Raw genomic sequence first — 22,338 nt, 5'->3', positions numbered from 1 at the left:
TCCCATTTTGTGGATTATCTTTCCACTTTCTTGATAATGTCCTTTGATATACAAAAGTTTTTAATTTTGAGAAAGTCCAATTTAGGGGCACATGGGTGGCTCAGTTGTTGGGCATCTGCCTTCAGCTCAGGTCACGATCCCGGGTCCTGGGATCATGCCCTGTGTCAGGCTCCCTGCTTAGCGGGAAGCCTCCTTCTCTCTCTCCCACTCCCCCTGCTTATTATATTCCCTCTCTCGCTGTCTCTGTGTTGAGTAAATAAATAAATAATCTTTTTAAAAAGGGGGGGGTCCAATTTATCTGTTTTTTTTCTCATTGGTTGTCTATACTAAACTTACGTGTCAATTCTAAGAAATTATCACCTAATCTAAGGTCACAAAGATTGACATCTATGTTTTTACCTAATAATTCTACAGTTTTAGTTCTTAAGTTTAGGTCTCTTTGATCCATTTTGAATGAATTTTGTAATGAGGCAGGGATCCAACTGGACTCTTACATGTAATTACTCAGTTTTCCCAAATACTATTTGCTGAAAAGACTATTCTTCCCCTATTTTACTTTTTTTTTTTTTAAGATTTTATTTATTTGACAGACAGGAAGAGCCAGTGAGAGAGCAAACACAAGCAAGAAGAGAGGACACGGAGAAGCAAGCTTCCTGCTGAGCAGGGAGCCCGTTGCAGGGCTCCAGCCTGGGACCCTGGGATCATTACCACAGCCAAGGGCAGACACTTAACAACTGAGCCACCCAGGTGCCCCTTCCTGTATTCTTTCTTTAATATGCAATCAGGATGGAAAAAAATATTAGAGACCACATTCTACTTCAAGGAAATGAAATTTAATTTTCATTATGCTAAGTAATGATTTTGAAAAATCAGCTTATTTCTACTAAATAAGCACCTTTCTCACAGTGTTCATCAAGACACTATACCACATTTTGTACATCAGCTTTCCCTAGGCCTGGTTCAAGGACACAGTCTGAAAATCTAGTAGAGAATGATGACTTAGCTGTAATAAAATCAGAGTGCAAACTAGGATAACAACAGAATAAACCAGTAAGAAACTGCATCATTAGACATCCAGAAAACAAAATGGCAAATCCCAAATACATTTGTTTTATCCATATCCTCAAATACATGGGGAGAAAAAAAAAGTAAGTGAATCACTAATTCCTTGCACCACTGATACTACATACCTAAAAGATGTGTCCAGATGTTGCCTGTCTCTGTGTGTATTCTGAAAATGCTCTTAAAACAGGCCCGGAAAGAAGGCATTGGGGGCCGATGTCCATGTAAAAGGAAATCGTTATCCTTGAGCCAGTCTGGTAGTACATCATGAGGGATTACTCGCCACCGACCTTCCCATACCTGGAAGAAGAGTATTAAATATCTTTGTGGTTTTGTCAATGTAGCAACACCAGTTGCCCTAAAAAAATGGTTTCAAGCTTCATTTCAGTCTGGGTAAAGGTAGGGTCCACCTGTACTGACTTACCTTTCTTCATCATCCACAACAGACTTTACCTCTGAAAAGCCCCTGTGATAATAATTAAATATGACTGCTTTTATTTAACATTTCTGTTGGTGGAAAAAAAGTACAGCTGAACCTTGAACGTGGTTTTGAAATGTGCGGGTCGACTTACATGCAGATTTTTTACAGTACGGTCCTATTGATGAGGGAGCAGGAGGCTGGCTGAGGACAAAGCAAAAGCTGGCGCCTTGCACCCCCTCTTCACCCTTTCCCCTCCATAAGTGTAGCATCCCTCAGGCAGCCCTGACTGCCATGAACAATAAGCAAATAGTTAACTTGCAGAGCTCACAATCCTGCTAGACAGGAGTCTCCCTTGGCTTACAAATGTCCTAAATCTCACTAACAAAGACGATTGATAGCAGGATTGTGAGACCCCACCAAAAAGTCTCCCAAAGATCTTAATGTTAATGGCTGGTCTAAAGACAACACTGATCCAGCAGCAAGGGCAAGGCCTCCGGCAGGCCTGGAACATCCTGGCACCTTGTAGGCCCTCTTTAGCATATGAAAACTCCACTGAAACCTCCCTTCCCCTCACCTTCCCCCAACAGCAGGGTACATAACCTGCCATCCCTCACAACTGGGGGCAGCAGCTCTTCCTGCCCACGGGTCCTGTCCCGTGCTTTAATAAACCACCATTTTGCACCAAAGATGTCTCAAGAATTCTTTCTTGGTCATCGGCTCCGGACCTCAGCCCACCAAACCTCACCTAGGTTCTAGAACTTCATCACTATAAATGAATTTTCTCTTATGTTACTAACATTTTTTTCTCTAGCTTACTTTAAGAATATAGTTTCTAATACATATATTGTACAAAATATGTGTTGGCTTTTTAATGCTACTGGTAAGGTTCCCAATCAGTAGTAGGCTATTAATAATTAAGTTCTGGAGGAGCCAAAAATTATGCATGGATTTTCAACTGCCAAGGGGTCAGTACCTTTAACCCCTGCATCATTCGAGAGCCAAACCTGTATATAGAAGCACTTGTGTGGCTTCTGCTAAATTCTCTCCCTTTCCCTTCTCTTCCTACCACAACAAACATGATGAACTAAAAAAAGTGCACAGGAGTCAAAAATCTTGGATCTCTATCATTAACTAGTTAAAGGAGCTTTAATGAGAAAATCACCAAGCCCCAGTTTCCTCATTTATAAAAATGGGATGATACTTTGGTTACTTCGTAAGGATCAGATGAAATAACCCAGAGCCCTTGTAAGTGAATTAGCAAACTCCAACATCCACTCCACGGGTGGAATGTAACCCAGACCATCCCCAGAGGCTACTATCTACCTAAGAGTTAGTGACTAACCCACCCTCCTCATGCTGGAGAGAGGCAAAGAAACTCAAACATTAAGGGCCCTTCAAAAGTCTCATCATCACCACCCCCTTTTTCTCCCTTTCTTCACTGTCCCTCCCCCTCGGACTCTTAACAGAAGAGAGATCAGGAATTTGGTATCAGTCCTCAAAAACCTGTCAACTTCTGCACTCTGCTTCTTTTAATGTGTCTCAGCCCAGAGAGCTCACATCAGAAGGATCACTTAATCCTAACTACCTTGTTTCTGCTAATCAGAAAGATATAAGGGAAAATGCCAGGTATAAGTGCTCTACCTATAGTATTCAGGTTGAGACAATGACCCCACTCCTACCCCTCAGGGTTCTGGCAAACAAACAGCGCAGCTGGGCTATACAATCTTGGCTCTCTTTCTTCTATGTGATGCAAAATGACTGCCAGCTGCTGAGCCCAATCCTTCTGCTACACATCTTCCTGATCTCTGCTCCCCTTAATCCTTCTTATTGAAGTATGCTTGTAAAAGAACTGATCCTCTGTGTAACTCCAAAGGAAGCAAGAACTAACAATTTAAGAGAAGTGGCCCTCTTAACACTACTAAAACTCATTCTCTCTAGCCTCCCCACTTACTCTCTCGCCTTCTAACTCAAACCCTGAGGCTGGTAATTAGGATAATCTGGCCATTTCATGCTTGTTCGTAACACACAATGAAATACAATAATGCCAAAAGACTAATCTAGATATTTAAAGTCTACTGGTAATAATAGGTTTACCACTGGTAAAAGTAGCTGTTTGAGATCTTCCAAATGACTTTCTGGAGAGATAGAGAATACTCTAAGATACTGAATTTATTTTCTCTAATTTGGACTTGAAAAAAGATAGCTATTGTTAACATTAACTTTACAAGATGCTGCTCTGTTTTACTTTGGGAGAATTTTATTCTCTAAGAGGGAGAGGAAAAGAGAAATCAATCCTTACATCCTCAAGGCAGTTCACAATCTGCAAACAGCTCTGCTGTGACCATATGAAAAGTGCTATTGTGTTACCCACACAGCCAAGATGCTCCCTTTTTTGCAGTCAGAAAGAATATGCTGAGATTCTTACTAGTTATATTTGCACATAATGTCAGAGTGATTTTTCTCCATTGTTTCTAAACATTCTAGCAGTCTAAACTGAGCCAAGGAACTATACTCTCATAATTACACTGAAGTTAGTGTCCTATACAACAGACACTGCACTCTCAATCCTCAACTTGGAGTCAACCCAAATAGGCAATGTCTTACTCCCCAAGGAAAAAAGAACAGGATCACAGCTTGGCCAAATACATATTTATTTATAAGCTTGACAAAGGCAATGCATAAATCAAACATTTGAGCAATGGTCCACTGGATTTGTATTAGACCATTAATGCACAAAACATTTCTTTTTAACTAAAGGCTGGAAAAAAAGAGCATGATCAAATTGGACACTCTATAAAGACTAACTGATTTTATTTCCCCTTTTCCTGTAAGAAAAGCTTTTCCAAAAGGGAAAAGCAAGGCCACAGGACACTTTGTTTTAAGTTCTGTTTACATCCTTGCAACCTAAGAAAAAAATTTTGTGTGTCACTAGACCCATCGAGCTGTCAAGTGCGCTCAGTTGCATGACCACAGCAGGCGGAGCAAGCATGGAGAACACTATGTCAGAAGAAGCCTCTCCAGGTCACTCTCACAGACAAAGTGCTAGAGGATGATAAGAGAATGGTAATAATTTTTGTGCTCCACTCATTTTTCTTCAGTAAATCACAGCTTGGAGCAAATAAATGCCCTATTTATTTCCCCATTCTCTGTTACATTCAAAGTTTTATTTGCTTTTACTTTTTATTGTTAGTTCAGAAAAGGAGGATAAAAAGGCAGTCAAGTTAACTACAGTACCCCACTGATCTGTAAATATTAAAAATCCCTAACGGCCCAGACACTAAATATTCAACTTCAAGAGATTTAACACCAAATTTGCTTTATGAAAAACAAAACATATCCTTTATATCCTTGTGTGTTAATTCTTCTGAGACAGAAATCACTGGAAAGAATCTATTGTTTTGCTTTTTCTTAACCAATTTTTAAATACTGAAAATTTCCTGGGCTCTAAGTAGACCTATAAATGTTTAAACCTCTCCCCCACTACTCTCTACCCATCCCCTTTCTCTTAGAAGGGATGTCTATACTCAGATTATAATGTTTCCTCATCCTCTGGTCCAAAGTACAGTATTCTAAAGTCAACTGGCCCCCAATTATTTCTACCACCACTGTAAATGTAGGAAAACCTAACTTGGTTTTCAGGACCTAAGACCACATGCACAGAAAGTCTTGGTTCCATGAAACCTATTAAAAAAAAGCCACGGGTCACACAAATTTCTCTCTAAATAATCAAGAGCGCTCCAGAAATGTTTAACAAATAAATTTATTTACACATACTAACACAGACTGACTTATGATTTTGGATAATTCCTAACAGGGTCCCTATTGATCAGATTATCAAGTAGTTATAAATTTACCAGTGTCTCTGACTCTTCTAAGAATGCAACCCCAATTCCAGTTACCATTTCCGAAGAAAAAAAAACCACAATATGACCTAAAGAATCAGAATGCGTTAGGAAAAAACCTTAAAAGACAGAAAACATGCCAGATGAACTAGAAATGCTAGATCTGCATGAAAACTGGGAAATCTCTATCTAAAGATTAGTTTGACTACCCACAGAATCCTTAGAAAGATTAGCACATTTGTCATCCCAGTCGCAGAAGAGATTCAAGGGACTTGCATGGCATTTTAGTATCTCTAGGGATCAACTGAAAGACCCCTCCCCTAGAAGATAGATAGGATAACTAACCGCTTCCGCTTGTTTGCTTTTCTGTAAACTGCTGGCTTTTAGGTATAGACCAGGTTATTAATTAGGTTATTAATTGCTTATTAATCGCTCTTTTGCCCTTCTGTAACCGCTTGGCTTATAGAAATAATAGAGACGCCATGATGGCATTCCTACCTTCCCCCTTCTTGTTCCCCCCTCCCGCGCGCAGGCCCTCAGAACCAATCAGCTTGTTCCCCCTTCCCGCCTCTCTCTTCGCGCGTGCGGGTCCCCAAAGCCAATCAGCAAACTCCACGTATGCCTTTTTCAAAAGTTCTAACTGTCAACCAATCAGTTGTGCCCCACCCAAAACTTGTTTGTACCTGTCTATAAAAACCCGGCACCACCCCAGCCGGGTGTGCTCAGCTAGCAGGAGCTGCTGACCACCCGCAGGCGCGCGCTGACCATCGGGAGGCGCCTGCCTAACAATAAAGAACCTCTTGCTGATTGCATCCAGTGGCAGTGTTGGATTCTTGGGTAAGGGGATCCCCGGGTCTTTCACAACCACTCCCAACTTTCATTCTGTCTTATCTAAACTATCAGCAAAACATCTACTCTGTTAATTTTCATCAGGAAACACCTCTTTCCTGAATGAATATTCCAGTTTTATCACAACTTTATCATGGCTACTTCAGGCAAACAAATGTATTTTGTCTTAAACACGGTTAAAGTCATGAAACTGTTTCTGTCTCCATTTTGCCAAGGATAATGTCCACAGTAACCAAAGGCTAAGGTACTGCTAATCTCCTTAAAGGTTCCTGTTTGGGAAGGGTTAAATATATAGCATAGAAATGATAAGAAACTTATAACTTACCTTACAAACAAATTCTTCCATTCTTTCCATAGCGTGATGGGCTTGTAAAAGAGGGGACATGCCCATAAACCCCTCATCTTCCTGAGAAGCTTCCTCATTGCACTCATGTTCCTCAGAGATCTATAAGGCAATCACAGAAAGTCAGGGACAGAGACCAGGAGCCAAATGAAATAGTCAATACACTAACCTATAAAATTATAATGAAATAATTCTCTCTTAAGGTCAAAGCAAGGCTTCAAACAAGTAACAATATAGGAAGTATTGTCAGTTTATTGTAGAGTTATGAGTATTGAAAAGGAACGAAAGTTACTCAATGCTTCTCACTGGCAGACAAATGAAATATAAGAGCATTCCCATGCTTGTTTCAGTAGCAAATTCCTGGGGTAGCTTGAATGGTTCATTTTTTTTGTGTTAAGATTATATTCACATATTCAAGAAACTGCTGAGGGGAAAAATCTCTAAGATGGTACCTGGTACATATAAAATAAATATTTGTAATACAATATGGTAAGGGGAAAAAAGGGGGGGGAGACGAAAAACAAAAGAAAAAAAACATTTACTCAATTCTTAAGATATGCCAAGCATAAAAGAAAGGGTTTTATATAGGCCATCTAACAGTCAACATAAAGGACATAAAGACAGTCGCCTATTATAAGTATTCTTATCCCCATTTAACGTATAAAGAACATCAGGCAAAGAGGTTTACATAAGTTGCCCAAGGTTAAAACTAGTAAAGAAAAAAAGTAAAAACTCCCCCACTCACTATCTTTCCACATTCTTGATGAAATGAAGAAATGACAATCCGGTCAGACCTTAAGGGATGCACCATTAAAATTAACATTTGTCTCCAGATGAAGCTTCACTTCACACTAGTACAGACAGAATGATACTGTGAGAAGGGCAATGGACCAGCAGTCAGGAGACCTAAGTAGTTGAGTGTGATTTTTGCCACTAATATCAATGGAACCGTATATAGGTCTCTCAATCTGAGCCTCAATTTTCTCATTTCTATCTAAAAGAAGTTTAAAACTAAACAATCTCTACCGTCTTCCCTATTCTCTAAAATTCTGAGATTCTGCCACTCACTGAAGATGACAGCACAAGAGAACTGGAATTCCGTTATCTACTAAGAGTCTGCTAGATAAACAATACCAGCTAAAATGACTGCTGAAGAAATGAATGACTTTCTACCTCCAGTCAGAAAAGTGGTAAGGATGAACATGTAGGCACAGTAAGTAATCTACCACAACACTTGAATTTGAACATGTTTAAAAAGAAATCCTAAGATTTCACTTTCCTACTCTTTATGTTCCAAGATAACTAAGGGCTTAGTACTAAGCACTTGAAACATGTTACATACCAATCTCAACTGTTAAAAAATCACGCTCTCCAAGAAATCTATCTTGACTCTGCTTCTCTACCATTCTTACTTATAAAACATCCTCTGGGGGCGCCTGGGTGGCTCAGTGGCCTCTGCCTTCGGCTCAGGTAATGATCTCAGGGTTCTGGGATCAAGCCCCACATCGGGCTCTCTGCTCAGCAGGGAACCTGCTTCCCTCTCTCTCTGCCTGCCTCTCTGCCTACTGGTGATCTCTCTGTCAAATAAATAATAAAAATAAAGAAAGAAAGAAAGAACAAAACATCCTCTGTAGCACCTGGATGACTCAGTTGGTTGAATGCCTGCCTTCAGCTCAGGTCATGATCTCAGGGTCCTGGGACGGAGCCCCCACATTGGGGTCTCCACTCAGTGGGAAGTCTGCTTCTCTCCCCCACTTGGGTTCTCTCCTTCTCTCAAATAAATGAATAAAACCTTAAAAAAAAAAAAAAACCCACCCTCTAAAAATAAAACAAGATTAAACCAGAGAGGGAGACAAACCATAAGAGACTCAATCATAAGAAAGAAACTGAGGGTTGCTGGAAGGAAAAGGGGTGGAGGGATGGAGTAACTGCGCGACGGACATTAAAGGAGGGCATGCAATGTAATGAACACTGGGTATTATATAAGACTGATTAATCACAGGCCTGTACCACTGAAACCAATAATACATTTTATGTTAATTAACTGAATTTAAATTTTAAAAATGTTTAAAAAATAAAAATACCCTCCGTTCCTTACTTCCCTAAAACTTACCTGTCTGTCCTTCAGTGCCCAGTTTCTCAACAATTCTTTCATGATTGTCACCTTCCCCTCCCCCACCAAACATTTTTAGATTGCTTCTTCCATCTCCAGGCAACTTTATTAACACAATATACTGTGTATTTATATGTACTGTGGCCCTACAGAGGGCTACAGACCACTGTAATATTTTAGTTTTTCAATCCTCTCTTAATCAAGAAGTAATTTTCACCAGAGAAATTACATGTACATAGGTACATGGCCCTACCTAACCCACAGCAACTGCCTCCTCTTCTCAACTCCTCCAGCAGTTAAAAGTCCGTAGCCCCCATTTGACAATGAATATATCTGATTTACAGATGTTTTACTGACTTATACCGTTTTATTTCTCATTTGACATAATTTTCCTTTTTAGTGTATCATTTCCTAAGTGAGATTTTAAGTGTCTATGTGATCTTCTTCCCCATGACCCCCCAAAACAGCTCTGTGTAATATGTTATATACTTCACTACAGCTCAATTAACGCTTTAAAATTTTTTCAACAAAAATTTTTTAGAAGTGCCTAATTAAACACAAAATAGACAATAGCTTAAAAGGATGAGCAGACTGAGTTTAAAGTATAAAATGTAATTTTACATATAAAATGTAAAATAGCTTAAATAGTTATGCATATTCAACATTTACATGATCTTCACAGAGTAAAAGAAACGATTGTCTTTTCTTATAAATTATGCCAGCAGTTTCTAATAAAACTATAAATAAATGAGCACATAAAGCAGAACTAGTTAAATATTTCCTAAACCAACATAAGTAAAACCCAATTAAGTTGCAGGAATGGTCTGAAATGTCAATGGGATTACTTACAGACAGTAGTTTTGAATATCGGGCTAATAATACATTTGGATCCATAGAAGACCACTGATAGGAAAAGGTAAGCCAGACTCCATGGCAAAACAAACGGTATTTCACACACTTAATGATTTAGATAAGAAAAAATGAGGATAGGGTGTCTCTCTCCATGGGTACTCCTACTTTTTACAGAAAAGAGAGATGAATGGTTCAACTTTCCAATCATAAGGAGGTTAAGAAAAACAATGACACTGCTGTTGGGAGCCAATACATTTATCGAAAGAAAACTAGTACATTCAGAATGCAGGATGTATGGTCTGAGTCAAACAACAACTAGTTGCCAAAAACATGTTTATTCATTTAGTTAAACATATTTTAGGAAAGGTGGCTTGCATAATGGATTAAGAGTCTGAAGTCGGAAAAACTGATACTGATAAATTCTGTCATCTCTGATAAGACTACATTTAACCAAAGCTTTCCTTATCTGTGAAATGATTTTAATACCGTACCTACAATGCAGATCTGTTTTAATAAAGACAATAAAGAAAAAGAAACTATCATAGGACCCAAGACTCAGAAGGCAATGTAAGTGATAGTCTTTATTATTATAATAATGGGCTAGGTACTGCGAACATTAAAGTTAGTACCACAACCTGGGGGAGAAGATATACATGTAAGTAAATACAGCAAGTGAACTGTATGAAAAAGGTCTGATGCAAAAGAAAACAGTTAACTTTGACACTGCTGGAGAAAGGTAACATCTGAACCAAGAGCTGAAAAATGTGTAAGAGATTCAGGAGTTAGGCATGGCAGGGAAAAGACATAACAGGTAAAGGCAACAGTGTATATCCAAAAACACAGAGGAAAGAAAAAACACACACAAAGAATACATAGTTTAGCATGGCTGCTGCAGCAATAAGTCAATGTGACGTTAGACTAAAAAAGGTTAAGTACAAGGGTGCCTGGGTGGCTCTGTCAGTTAAGCATCTGCCTTCAGCTAAGGTCATGATCCCAGGGTCCTGAAATCAACCCCCGTATCAGCACGCTCATACATGTGCACGTAGTTCTCTCGTTCTCTCTCTCTGTCTCTGTCAAATAAATAAATAAAATCTTAAAAAAAAAAAAAAAAGGTTAAGTACAGACACAATCCAAATGCCCATCAACAAATAAATACATAAAAATGTGGCATACACATACACAGAATATAGCACTCAGTCATAAAAAGGTTATGGTGTGTACTACCACATGGATAAACACTGAGAACATTATGTCACACACAAAAGGGCAAATATCATACAATTCCATTTATATGAAAAATCTGGAATAGGCAAATTCACAGACACTGAAACTAGAGAGTGGGTACCAGGGGCTGGACTGGAAGGAAGGAATGGTAAATTCTATTTCAATAGGTACAGAATTCTGTATGGGATGTTGAAAATTTTTGGCAACAGTGGTGATGGCTGTGAATGTAATTAGTGTCACTAAGTTGTACAATGAAAAATGGCTAGAATGGCAAACTTTATACTATATATTTTACAATAAAAATAAATTTTTAAAAGACACAGGGGTCCACAGCAGCATTCTTCATAAAAGTAAAAAACCACAAATAATCCAACTGTCTATCAATAAGAAAATGGATAAAAACAAGTGTGATATATTTACATAACAGAATATAACAGATTACTCAGTAATTAAAAAGAACTACCAACATACAAAAGAGTATGGCTAAGTAACAAAAATATGCCAATCATAAAGAGAGTATATTACTGTATGATTCCACTCATAGTTCAGCAACAATAAAACAATCCATTGTGGTACAAATCAGAAGAATGGTTCTCTCTGGGAATATAAAGGCAAGGCACAGAGAGGTTACTGACTTGAAAAAGGCATAAGAGAAGTTTCTGAAATGATGAAAATAATCTGAATCTTGATCTGTGGTGATCGTATATAGGTAGTGTCATGGTGCTATATGTTTAAGATTTACATATGTTTAAATTATTCCTCAATAAAATGTTATCTGTGTAAATCCTCCCTCAATAAAATGCTTTCAAAAACAAAAACAGGAGAGAGGAACAGAAGTGCTAAAGGCTTTTCATACTAAGGGTTTTTAGGTTTTGTCACATAGGCAAAGCTGAGCATTTAAATGATGAGGTTGGGCCAAGCTGAACACGATTAACATTTGTGTTGACAAACTTACTCTGGCAACAGAGAGAAGGCAACGCTGAAGAAGGGAGACAGGAAAGGAAAGAAATTAAGAAAACACAAAGTCTATAGCAGTTGTTCTCAAGGAGGGGCAATTCTGCTTCCCCACCTAGGGGACATCTGGCAATATCTATAGTTGTCTTTGCTTGTCACAAGTAGGGGAAAATGTTACTGGCAACTAGTAGGTAGGGGGCAGACAATGCAAAAACAGTTCTCCAAAACAAAGAACTATCTGGTTAATATGTCAACAGTCATTGAGAAACTCTGATCTAAAGATATGATGAGGGATGGTCTATATACCTACTACGGTATTATGTGTTCACATCAGAAAAGAATATTTTATCAGATACTTCACACTTCTTATTAATAAGTGGTTACTAGTGCCATGGCTAAATGGTAATCATTCATTCAAAAAACTTAGAAAGTACTCATTGAGCAGCTACCATTTGACAGATGAGCACACTAAGGCTGAATGATTTGCTCAGGGTTACCCACCTAGAAAATACCAGTCAAAAGTTCAACTCAGGTCCATACAAGTTCCAAAGTTCATGCTATATTCTTTCCACTCTCACTGTTTTCTAATTATAAAAGTGCCTAATTTTGTGGGTAACACATTTGACCAAAAGGCCACAACACATACAGGCAGACTTTGCTTTCTAGTGGTACAGGATAGTAAAAATGACTATGCAAGCCACAATCATGTAAAGCATTCTTAATAACCAACGAGGAAAATGGCTATTTTGTGGCTTTCAAATTTGTTAAAATATTAAAACTGTCAGTTATAAATGTGTAAGACAATTTTAAAAATAGTAAAACTAGTATTTAGTATGCTGTATTTTAAAAACAGAAACATTGAGAATTATTTATTTATAAGAAACTTACCCAGAGTAATTTGAGCAGTACCTACTATTTTTTTTTTTAAAGGAGGCTCCACACCCAGTGTGCAGCTTGAACGCATGATCCTGAGATCAAGAGTTGCCTGCTTTACCAACTGCACCCCAGCTGGGCGCCCCAGTGCTTGCCTTCGTGTTGTATAATTTATGATACAAGGTGAGCAACTCTTCTCGGCCTTGGGAAATTGTCCATACTCTGAGTTTGGATCAGCTTTAAACATCTTACTCTTTGTGCTGTCAGCTCATGAAATATCTCTAAGATTTCCTTTTTTTTTTTTTTAAAGATTTTATTTATTTATTTGACAGAGAGAGATCACAAGTAGACAGAGAGAAAGGGGGGGGGGAGCAGGCTCCCTGCTGAGCAGAGAGCCCAATATGGATGGGGCTCAATTCCAGGATCCTGAGACCATGACCTGAGCCGAAGGCAGAGGCTTTAACCCACTGAGCCTCCCAGGCACCCCTCTCTAAGATTTCCTTCAATGTGATTTTCCCCCCCGGCATCAACTTCTCTGGACATCTTCATCCTTTTTGTCACAAACACTTTACTCCTTTATGTTGACCAGTTTGCCTTCATCATGGTCCCCTGGCTGCACATCTAGAATCTCTTAAGTGATAGCAGGGTCAACATTCCCAGTCCCAATTAGGTATTTCTTCTATAGCCATATATGTTTGGTCTGATTTGCAAATGCAGCATTATCAGTTTCATTTCTTTGCTTTTATTTTTACCTTTGTTAGCCAATTCCCCCTTCTGATTATCCATTTTTGTAAAACATCACATGGGTATATCACTGGGAAACCACACAACCATATACTTCACTGTCTTATGCATTAAATGAATGACAGATAGGGACACCTGGGTGGCTCAGTTGGTTGGACAACTGCCTTCAGCTCAGGTCATGATCCCAGAGTCCCGGGATCGAGTCCCGCATCGGGCTCCCAGCTGCATGGGGAGTCTGCTTCTCCCTCTGACCTTCTCCTCGCTCATGCTCTCTCTCACTGTCTCTCTCTCTCAAATAAATAAATAAAATCTTTAAAAAAAAAAATGAATGACAGATATATGATAACCAATCAGTCATGACAGACTTTGAAAGAAGTGACAAGACTGGATGGACACTAATCCTGATGCATATCTACTATTTGCACAGTAGATATGCAGACTGTAGACTAAAGAGCTAGCACAAAAGTGTGTGCTTTATGCAATTATACACAGTAAACAGTGAAATTTGAACCATATTGTTGAGAGCCTGGTATTATTTGACTAACCCAAGATAACTGAAACTCATGCATACTGGGACCCTGCAAAGTGTTAAAGCTGCTTGTCCACATTTTCTCTTCTCATCTTTTACAAGTGCCCCTTCTACCCAAAATAGCACTTCTAAAAAAATTAATCTCAATTGAACAGAATGCAAGCCTATACATAAGCAAGGATTTCAATGTGCACTACATTTCTAAGATATGTAACTACATCCGCTTTTAAGTCAGTTTTTTGTTAATAAATACTGCCAACAATAATACAGCTGACACCGAACAACACAGGTTTGAAGAGCAGAGATCCACTTACACATGAATGTTTTATAGTACAGTACCATAAATGTATTTTCTCTTCCTTATACCTTTCTTAGTAACGTTTCTTTTCCTTTCTCTAGCTTATATAGTAATAGCATATAATATTGTATATAATACACAGAACATATAAAATATGTGTAATCAACTTTTTATGTTATCAATAAGGCTGCCAATCAACAGTGGGCTACCAGCAGTTAAGTTCTGGGGAAAGTCAAAAGTTATATACAGATTTTCAGAAAGTTGACACACCCTTTACCCTTTCAGTACTCAAGAGTCAACTATAATTCTATCTCTGGTAGTCCAGTGTATGCTGTGAGGTATAATGTGTCAGTGGCCAGAAATACATATCCCAGTAAAAATAAGTACTTCTATCCATCCCAATATGTCAGGAAAATTTGTGAATATTTATTAAAAAAGAATATTCGTTCCCAAGTACAAAGTATTCTTGGTCTGTTAATTTATCAAGTATTATCTCTAATTCTCAAAAAATAAACATCTAAAATACTAGCCCATAATTAGCTATTTACTGTGTTCAAGCATTATGGAGTTGCTAATTAAGAGATCTACAAAGAGTAGGTAGAAATAAATATAGCTCCCCGGGTTAGGCAAAAGATAACAAGTAGGAATAAAATGGTAGCGTCAAACACTGGCTGTAACACAGAATAAAAAATGCATTCTCTAGGGTTCATGTGCCAGTTCATGGCTATGCCACGAAACAATGGTTTAGAAAGCCTATCCTGGGCACAGTATATAAAACAGTTTTTTCCTCCAATATTAACTCTAAAGAACTACACTATCAAGAGCAGAAATAACTTCCCATTAGCCAGCACTAAACTACAGTACCCAAAAACCTCTCTTTCAACACTAAATAGCATCTATTTTAAGATGATCACATACAAGTGTTAAATACATGTTATGTTCTGCTTCTGTTCATATTCTAACCCTCATCAAAATAAATTATGAAGAGCAACATGACACTGTCAAAGATTAAAAGACTAAAACTAAAGCTGTCTTTAAAAAGGCATAAAATTGGGACACCTGGGTGGCTCAGTGAGTTCAGCATCTGCCTTCGGCTCAGGTCGTGTTCCCAGGGTCCTGGGATCAAATCATACATAGGGCTCCTTGCTCAGTCGGGAACCCGCTTCTCCCTCTGCCTGCCGCTCTACCTGCTTTGTGCTCTCTCTCTCACTCTGACAAATAAATACATAATCTTTTTTTTAAAAAAGGCATAAGATTTAATTCTCTAAGGTTTCCTACACACAAATTACTATATTTAAACTTAAAGGTCAATGCTCTGAAGTACAAAGGCACCTTTTAAGTATTTTTCTCCTACATTCAGTGAGGTCCATCTGTGAAAAGACTAAGTTAAACTTATATTTCAAAATACAATGATATCCGACTCTGATGATCTATCCACAGTGAACCTAAGATGATAATTCTCTAGAATATATATTTTGCCTTTGGAAAGACAGAGAACCATAGTGATAAAGATGAAAGACCTTTAAGATCAGTCTAATATGAAAAGAATTCACTTGGGCATTTACTTGTTTTAGCACAACTCAGTTCAATACAGTTAACAAATGTTTACTAAAAAGATTATTTTATTTAAAAAAGATATTTATTTGTCAAAGAGAGAGCAAGAGGGAGAGACAGAGAGATCACACAAGCAGAAGGAGCAGCAGGCAGAGGGAAAAGCAGGCTTCCCACTGAGCAAGGAGCCCAATACAGGACTCAATCCCAGAGAATTCTATCATCTGTTCCAGAGAATCCATGCCCAGGAAGGTTTAGAATACTAACCAGTAAATAATTTTATTATTAGCTTTAGAAGCTTCTCAAAAATTCATTTAACTATACAACCAGCCCCTTAGTATAATTGTTCAACTGGGTAAATCTGCTCACTTATCAAATAACTGTTCACCAAGACTTGCTCTACCAATCCTAAACTATCAAATCACAAACTGTGTGCAAGTCAGTATGACTGCTGTTTTTGTTTTGGGGTTTTTTTTTAATATTTGAGAAAGACAGCATGCATGCGCACCCACACACACATGTGGGGGGCAGAGGAACAGGGAGAGAGAGACTCCAAGCAGACTCTGCGCTGAGCATAGAGCCCAATGTGGGGTTTGATCCCATCACCCGGAGACCGTGACCTAAGACAAAACCAAGGGTCTGACACTTAACCAACTCTGCCACCCAGCCACCCCTCTATTCATTTTTTTAAAGATTCATTTATTTTAGAGAGAGAGCATTGGTGGGAGGGGGGATCACAGACTCTGCACTCAACGCAGAGCCCCACACAGGGCTCACTCTCATGACCCTGAGATCATGACCTGAGCCCAAATCAAGAGTCGAATGCTCAACTGACTGAGCCACCCAGGCACCCCATGACTGCTGTAATCAAAGACCTGACTTAAACATCTAGAACCCAGACCCCTAAACCCTAGAGATATCCATCTATGACTTCTCCTTTGTAAACCACATACCCCTTTATGTGGTATGCCCTTTTACTGCAGCATGTAATAAACCTGGCTTAGTTTGAGCAACAGGTTATTAAACAGTCTTTTTGGAAAGTGGACGGGCTGAACCCAGCTTTAATTTAGAAATCTGAAATGTGTAGTAAGGTAGTAAGCTGATAAAGCAGGCAAAGACAAACACAGGGGTTAATGGAATTAAGGTGTCTACAAAAAACGAAAGCTGAAAAAGAAAAGGCACTGGTGACTGTGTCTCTTGAACTGTCCAGTAAACTAAGTATAATAGTTAATGTTTAAAAGAAAAAAACATTCATTTTGGGCTGCCTAAAAATATATATACTTTTAACCCATACAGACTAGTCATCTCTATCAAAGCTTAACAGAAAGGCTCTTTAAAATCATCCAAATTATTTTTTTAAGATTTTATTTATTTATATGACAGAGAGAGACACAGTGAGAGAGGGAACACAAGCATCAGGAGAGAAAGAGGGAGAAGCAGGCTTCCCGCCAAGCAGGGAGCCCGGTGCAGAGCTTGATCCCAGGACCCCAGGATCATGACACTTAACCATCTGAGCCACCCAGGTGCCCCATCCAAATTTTTTTTATTGTCACATAGCAACTCTCTCTAGTCTTAAAGATCCTAAATACACTTCCTCCAGAAAAGAAATGTAGAGCTCAGCAAATGATAGCCTATTTACAAGTTAGCTTTCATAGGATAAATTAATATACAGTGGCATTCTTAGGAGTTTGGTTAAAGTAAAACTGCTCAAAAAATAATCCCTACATGAAATGAGTAAAAGCTAGCTCCTAATCCTCCCATTTATTAAGAAGCATCTGGAGCAGAAGAAAAGTAGGACAACCATAAAGGCTGCTCTCTTTGTCTAAATACCTTGAAAACTCAAAGATGTGAAGAAAACCTATAGAACTAGAGATCAGGGCAACCTGGTTTAAAATGCCTCTTTTGTGGTTTTGTCTAAGGAAGCTTACTTCCTTAATGCTTAACTATACACCTTAGCAAATACAGTTAAGAGAGTTCACGTTTTGGAGTCAGAGACCTGGAAGAAATGGCCTATTCATTTCAACCAACATACCACATTATACATTATAAAAAGAATTCTGGATGATAAAATATACTGCACCAGGAGTCTAGAAATCTGGATTTCAGGCCTCAACTGTCTAGGCTTACTTGCTACCAAACCCTCTGCTACCCTGCACTCTTGATCCTTCATTCTAGCTATGATGAACACTTTCCAGGCTTAGATACCAGTACATACCAACGTATATTCAATACATGCTAGCTATTATTGGTACCATTCCCTAAAAGCATACTATTTCCTACTTCTGTGTCTTCACATCTGCTGTTCCCTCTGCCTAGAATGTGCTTAACTCTTTTCTCCTACTTAACTCTGAAACTCAAGTTTTGCCTCCCTAGACCCCCAGCTAAAAGTACAGTTAATCCTATAGCACCTTGTACAATCCCACAGCCCTTACCACAAATGTACTCATTTCCTTGTCTGTCCCTCCAAACTGCCTTCAACAAGGGCCAAAACTATGTTTTATCTTTGTATTCCCAGAGTGCCAAGACATACTTAAAAAAACATCGCGGACCTGGGTGGCTCCATTGGTTAAGCCACCCAACTCTTGGTTTCAGCTCAGGTCATGATCTCCGGGTTGTGAGACTGAGCCCCCTACTGGCCTCTTCAGAGTGTGAAGTATGCTTGCCCCTGCCCCACCCTGACTTGTACTCTCTCTCTCTCTAAAAATAAATAAATAAAATCTTTTTTAAAAAACACCTAACAACATCTGCAGAAAAAAATAAATGCATGCATGCATTTTTACTAAACTAAATGACTCTTGGTATTCCCTCCAGTCTGACATTTTAGGAACCAGATTTGAAAACCTGGAAGAAAGCTGGGACGATTCAGTAGAAACCAGGACATTAGAAGGAAAAGCTTATGGGGGAGGAAGCAGGCTAAATTATTTCAATTTAAAGCAGTTAATGCTCCAATAAAGAGGTCAGTACTAAGATGACAGATTTAGAAAACACCTTTGTGAAAAAACGAAGTCAAGGGTGGCTGAGATTTAAGAATAAATTCAGGATGTAATTACTAGATTTATTCCAACTGTTTGAGTACTATTACAAACAAAGAATGGGGTAACAGAATTCTTATTTCCTGTGTGCTAACTATATGCCAGACACTGTGCTAAGTGCTTTTACAAATTAAATCCTCAACAACCTTCTGAGATGAGTATTTTTATTCCCATTTTATGATGGGGGAAATCCAGATCAAGCATGGTAAATACAGAAATGCAATCTAAGGGAAGTTACACTGCTCTGAATGGTACCTTGGTTCCCAACCTAACAACAGTACCTTACATAGATGAACTAAAGAACTCCTGATCAATTTCCATCATGCATTTTTTTCAAACTAATATTAAAAATATGACCATCGTGTGATGGTCTATTAAACATTTTTGATGTTTAAAGGAGGAAAGGGGCCATCCCCTGATGGCCTAGGTATAGAGCTAACAGAAATGCTTCTGTACCTTCACCAGAAGACAAGCACTAGAATATCCACAGAAATAGTTTTTTAATAGTCCAAAACTTGAAACAACCCACTAGTCTTAATAGTATACATATGTTACAGTCACAGAAAGTTAAGATGAACTATAGCTACAGAAGTACAAATGAATTTCACAAATATGATACTGAGTGAAAGAAGCCAGATATAAGAAAAATGAAACAAAATGGAACTGACGAGGGAGACTAACTGTAAGAGAGTCTTAGCCTCAGTAAACAAACTGGGGGTTGCTAGGGGTTTGGTGGGGAGATATAGGGTAGCTGAGTTATGGAGGGTATGTGCTATGGTGAGTGCTGTGAACTGTGTAAAACTGATGATTCACAGACCTTGAAGCAAAGAATACATTACATGTTAATAAAATATAAAAAATGTTTTTAAAAGTATATACTGAATGGTTCCGATGACATAAAGTACAAAAACAGGAAAACTAATCTCTACCGCTAGAAGTCAAGACAATGGTTACCTCTGGAAAAGGGACAGGCATCACTATGGAAGAGGGAAGGCATTAAGGGGAGTTCTAGGGGTACTGGTTACACAGGTGGTGCCCACTTTATACAAATTTATGGCACTATCCGTTTACAAAATATGTACTTTTCTATATGCATATTACACTTCATAAGGTTTTTTGTTGTTTTGTTTTTTACTCAAAAATATTGGGAAATAATGATGTAGAAGAGATCAGAGGTTCAAACTGAGGTATCTCTGAACCCAAAACTCTCCCTTTTTTTTCCCTTTTACCAAACTGCTTCCTCTGAGATTATATACTGAAGCACAGAAACGGCTTCACTAAATAACAACACATTTGCTAAAAGTGATAAAAGTAGCTATTAAGTAGAGTTATTTAAGCAAAGATACCTAATTAGACCAATCCATGAAAAACTAATTATGACTCTCACTCATCTTTTCTCCTCTAACAAAACTAAAGTGGGGGGACCACAGAAATGTGAAGGTTGATGGGCGCCTGGGCAGCTCAGTTGGTTAAGCGTCTGCCCTCAGCTCAGGTCATGATCCCAGGGTGCTGGAATTGAGCCCTGCCTCGGGCTTCCTGCAGAAGCCTGCTTCTCTCGGCCCCTCCCCTGGCTTGTGTTCCCTCTCTTGCTGTGTGTCTCTGTCAAATAAATAAATAAAATCTTTTCATTTTTTAAGATTTTATTTATTTATTTGACAGAGATCGTAAGTAGGCAGAGAGGCAGGCAGAGAGAGGAAGAAGCAGGCTCCCCACCGAGCAGAGAGCCCAATGTGGGGCTCGATCCCAGGATCCTGGGATCATGACCTGAGCCGAAGACAGAGGCTTTAACCCACTGAGCCACCCAGGCACCCCAATAAATAAAATCTTTTTTAAAAAAATGTGAAGGTTGAGAAACCATTAGATATCACTTAACTCCAACAACTTCATTTCAATATTAAGAAAATGAGGCCCAAAGAAATAAAGAAAATTGGCCAAAATCACACAGCTGGCTAGCAGTGCTAAAACTCAGATACAATCATTTACTCATTCCTTTCCTTATTTATTGAGCAAATACATCACTCCAAACTTTTTTAAATGTAGGGGATAGGCATTATATTTAGGTTTGCATAAACAGATCATAACAATCTTTTTTTAAGATGATTACAAAGTCTTTTAAGAACAATATCCAATAGATTATGCCTTGTCCTTTGGATAGAACAGTCTGCCTTTCTGAGGTGAAATTTAAGCAAATCTTTTCTTTCTGACAAAAATACAGGCTTCCGATGATGTGTCATATCCAACATTTTAAGTACTTTCTATGTACCCGGCATTGTTCTCACTGGTATCGTGCAGGTAGCATTCTCACTACCACACTACAAGACATACTGTCTGATACTCCATTTACAGATAAAAACAGCTACTCTGGACCCTTTACTCTGAAGTTCCATCAGTCTAGAGCCTATACATATGTATCATGAAAAGGAGAAGGCTATAATCACTAGTTCTCAAATTTTAAGTGTGCCCCAGAATCTTTTTCATAAAGAAAAACAGATTCCTAGACTGGAGATTTTAATTTTAAAGTACAGTTAACCCTTGAACAACCCAGGGATGAGGCATGACCCCACCACCTCCCCACCCCATGTAGTCAAAAAACCATGTATAATCCCCTACCCCCCCCAATGTAGTAAAAATTCCTTAAAAACTTAATTCCTGATCGTCTACTATGGATCAGAAGCCTTACCAATAACAAAAATAGTTGATCAATACACATTTTGTATATTATATACTGTATTCTTACAATGAAGCAGGCTAAAGAAACTATTAAAAAATCATAAATAAGAGAATATATATTTACAGTACTGGTACTGCATATTTCAAAAAAAAAAAAAATCTACATATAAGCAGACCTATGCAGTTTAAGCCTGTATCATTCAAGAGTCAACTATATGTGATTTCTAGTCCTCTTTCTTTTAAAAAAAAAAAAAAAAGAAAAAAAAAGAAATTGCTTCTTAAGGAATAAAGTAAATTAACTTCTCCATTGCCTCAAATAAAGGACTATCACACACAGGGAAATGAATGTAATTGTGCACGTAGATATTTCATTTGAAGCTACTTAAGAGTCAATTCCATAGGGGCTCCTGGGTGGCTCAGTGGGTTAAGCCGCTGCCTTCGGCTCAGGTCATGATCTCAGGGTCCTGGGATCGAGTCCCGCATCGGGCTCTCTGCTCAGCAGGGAGCCTGCTTCCCTCTCTCTCTCTGCCTGCCTCTCCATCTACTTGTGATTTCTCTCTGTCAAATAAATAAATAAAATCTTTAAAAAAAAAAAAGTCAATTCCACAATTACAATGATCACTACCACCTATCAAGGGTCTCTTTTTCCATAATTTTGACCATCTATGAAAACAATGTCCTTTAAAATATATTAAAGACAAATAACCAAACTGCCAAATCACACTTCTGACAATAAACCAATGAAAGGAAAATCCAGTCCCATGAAGAGAAGTAGTATATTAAATCCTCCAATAAATGTCCCAATGTATCACTCACATAAATTCAGTGGAACCTCAGTTTCCCCATCTGTAAAACAGATACTATTAATGCCTACTCTATAAGGCTTCTCTGGGGATGAATGAGACAATATGTGCAAAGAGTTTGGAAAGTTGCCTCATACATTGTACATGCCCAATAAATATGAGCTATCATTCTTCTAAT

General features: G+C 38.4%; 1 protein-coding gene across 2 annotated transcripts in view; it reads right to left on the bottom strand.

Annotated features, from left to right (window-relative positions):
* Window positions 1-22,338, bottom strand: part of ADIPOR2 (adiponectin receptor 2) — a 99,121-nt gene that overhangs the window by 10,301 nt on the left and 66,482 nt on the right. For both annotated transcript variants that reach the window (XM_045071834.1, XM_004773732.3), the window contains 2 exons: window positions 6,500-6,619; window positions 1,191-1,362 (listed from right to left, as the gene is read on the bottom strand). In XM_045071834.1, coding sequence (XP_044927769.1) covers window positions 1,191-1,362; window positions 6,500-6,619 — 292 coding nt within the window. The remainder of the gene's footprint in view (window positions 1-1,190; window positions 1,363-6,499; window positions 6,620-22,338) is intronic.

This window comes from Mustela putorius, unplaced genomic scaffold, assembly GCF_011764305.1.
Source record: "Mustela putorius furo isolate JIRA1106 unplaced genomic scaffold, ASM1176430v1.1 tig00003988_pilon_pilon_pilon, whole genome shotgun sequence".
NCBI lineage: Eukaryota > Metazoa > Chordata > Mammalia > Carnivora > Mustelidae > Mustela > Mustela putorius.
This window is presented reverse-complemented; position numbering and strand designations above follow the sequence as displayed.